At 55.8% G+C, this 2,500-nt stretch overlaps 1 protein-coding gene across 1 annotated transcript in view; it reads left to right on the plus strand.

Annotated features, from left to right (window-relative positions):
* Positions 1-2,500, plus strand: part of PTSG_06637 (uncharacterized protein) — a 7,689-nt gene that overhangs the window by 1,085 nt on the left and 4,104 nt on the right. The window contains exons 2-8 of the mRNA XM_004991968.1: positions 1-273; positions 459-543; positions 728-792; positions 1,040-1,159; positions 1,412-1,601; positions 1,869-1,930; positions 2,142-2,240. The exon at positions 1-273 is cut by the window's left edge and continues 206 nt beyond it. Of these exons, the coding sequence (XP_004992025.1) occupies positions 1-273; positions 459-543; positions 728-792; positions 1,040-1,159; positions 1,412-1,601; positions 1,869-1,930; positions 2,142-2,240 (894 nt within the window). The remainder of the gene's footprint in view (positions 274-458; positions 544-727; positions 793-1,039; positions 1,160-1,411; positions 1,602-1,868; positions 1,931-2,141; positions 2,241-2,500) is intronic.

A 2,500-nucleotide genomic window follows, 5' to 3' on the forward strand; every position in this document is an offset into this window, starting at 1 on the left:
ATGCCGCAGGTCTTCAGCACGCGAAAGAACGTGACCACGCTGGTGAGCCTGCTCTTCCAGCAGCTGAAGGTGCCGGCCATCTTCCTCACCAACCCTTGGATTGCCGCCCTCATGAGCAACGGCGCAGTGACGGGCGTGGTCGTGCATGTGGACGACGCTGCTGCCTGCATCGCCCCCGTTGTGCGTATGCGCGTGCTGGAGGATGGCCTCTTTCGTCTTCCCTTTGGCAGCCGCGACCTCAAAAACCCACAAGTCCTGCAAGTCCTCATCAAGGTAATGCTGTCAGGTGCGGGAGTGAGTGTTGTGTTGTGTTGTGTTGTGTTGTGTTGTGTTGTGTTCTGTGCATGTGTTAGTGCGTGTACTGTGCTTGTGTGAGTGTTATGTGTGACAACATTTGGCTGTACAAGCTCATTGCATGTACTCTTGGCCCCTTGTTCGTGCTGCTGTGAAATCACCAGACGGTCTTCCAGTCCATCATCAAGTGCAACAAAGACGTCCATCGCATTCTCGCCAAACGCGTCATCCTCAGTGGCGCATGCCCAGGTTGGTGACACAGAGACGGTGTGTGTGTGTGTTTGTGTGTGTGTGTGTGTCTTGTATGTTTGTGTGTTTGTGCGTGTCTTTGTGTCTTTGTGTGTGTGTGTGTGTGTTCCTGCTTACGCACAACGTTCACTTACATCGCGTTCACGCGCATCACTGTTCATACTTGTATCTTGTGCTGCCGCAGAAAACTTTGATGCCATCTTGGAGGCCCACCTGACGGCCAGTCTGCAACACCACAACAACGACGCGGTGAGCATGGCGGCGCTGCTATCGTCTGTGCACCTGCTGGTTTCTTTTCACTCAAAGCACACCACAAACTGTTCTGGTGTGAGCGGGAACGCATGAACACACACACACACACACACACACACACACACACACGCACACACACACACACACACACACACACACACACACACACACACACACACACACACACACACACACACACACACACACACACGTGACCTCACATTCGCGCTTGCGTCATGGATAGGATGACGAGTATGAAGTGCATGTTGAGTCGACGGCAACGGAAGGAAAGCTCAGCACGTGGATTGGTCTCTCTATCATCGGCTCTCTCTCCACAGCCGTCCACGAGAAGCCAGTCATCGAGGTGCGACTTCGGCGTAGATGTGCGTGTGTGTGTGTGTGCGTGTGAAAATGCGGGTGTTCATGTCTGCTGCGTGTCACTTTCTCAGCACTTGGCTCGTGTGTGCTCAAACCGACATATCCACTTGATCGTTCCAAATGCAACACCACATCCCCGCTTCCGTCGCTTCTCCTCACCCCTGCTTCCATCCTCACCCTTGCTTCACCACCACCACCATCATCACCTCAAATCCCACAACCGCCTTCACCACCACAGGATGGCGCCATTGGCGCGTACATGACCATTGACCAGTACAAGCGCTTTGGCCCAGACTACATCTTCGCGCAGGAGCACAAGGCGGCGTCCGTGCTCGCCCCTGTTGGCCAGGGTGTGGGCACAATCGTCAGCGATGCAGAGATTGCCCGCCCGCCGAGCGACCCGCTCTGGGACGGCCCAGACCAGTTTGGTGAGGAGGGGAGGAGCCTATGGTGGTGGTGGTGAAGGTGGTGGCGGTAGTGGTGATGGCGGCGGCGGTGGTGGTGGTGGGATGTGAGGGAAGGTTGTGGAGCAGAGAGGTCGTGCTTGCTGGCGCAGGCGTGCAACATGCGCTTGCTTGCGCACATGTGGGATGTGCGGCGACTGAAATGCGCCTGCCTTTATCCAGGCACCTTTGTGTTTGTTCTCACCTGCAACTGTGCGTGTTTGCCTGTCCCCACTCTCTCCACGTGCTCAGTGTGCCTGTACACGGATGAGCGACGAATTCTCGGTGGGCGCTGTGGCAACGACGAACCATGCGTGAGTACACAGCAATGCGTGTTGTTTTCGACGCACGTGCTCTTGATCGCATCGCACGCACACATTGCTGGTTGCGGCTTCTGTGTCTTCTCATGGCCTACACACACACTCTCACCTACACACACACACACATACACACATACACACATACACACACATACACACATACACAAACACAAACACTCACCCACATGTCCGCGTGCGGCTGCAGGTTGCCATTCCGACAGGAGAGCTGGCGCGTGGCGATGAGCCGTTCTTTGAGGCCGGCACCATCGTCGACTGGAAACACGTCTCCACAAAGTGGCAGAAGGTGCGCAGTGATGGTGATGGTGATGGTGATGGTGGCGGTTGCGATGGTGGTGGTGGCGTGTGCATGTGTCTTCGCTTGCGGTGTCATCGCGGATCGAACTTCAGCCTCCATCGGCAATCCCATCACCACACACCACACACCACGCACCACGCACCACACACCACTCATAACAACCCTCTCCCTTGTCAATCCAACCAACTTCCCCCCACCCCCTTCTCTCCCTCTCTTCCACCTTTCCACAACCAACCCGACCAACCCAC

This window comes from Salpingoeca rosetta (assembly GCF_000188695.1).
Source record: "Salpingoeca rosetta unplaced genomic scaffold supercont1.18, whole genome shotgun sequence".
NCBI classification, from domain to species: Eukaryota; class Choanoflagellata; order Craspedida; family Salpingoecidae; genus Salpingoeca; species Salpingoeca rosetta.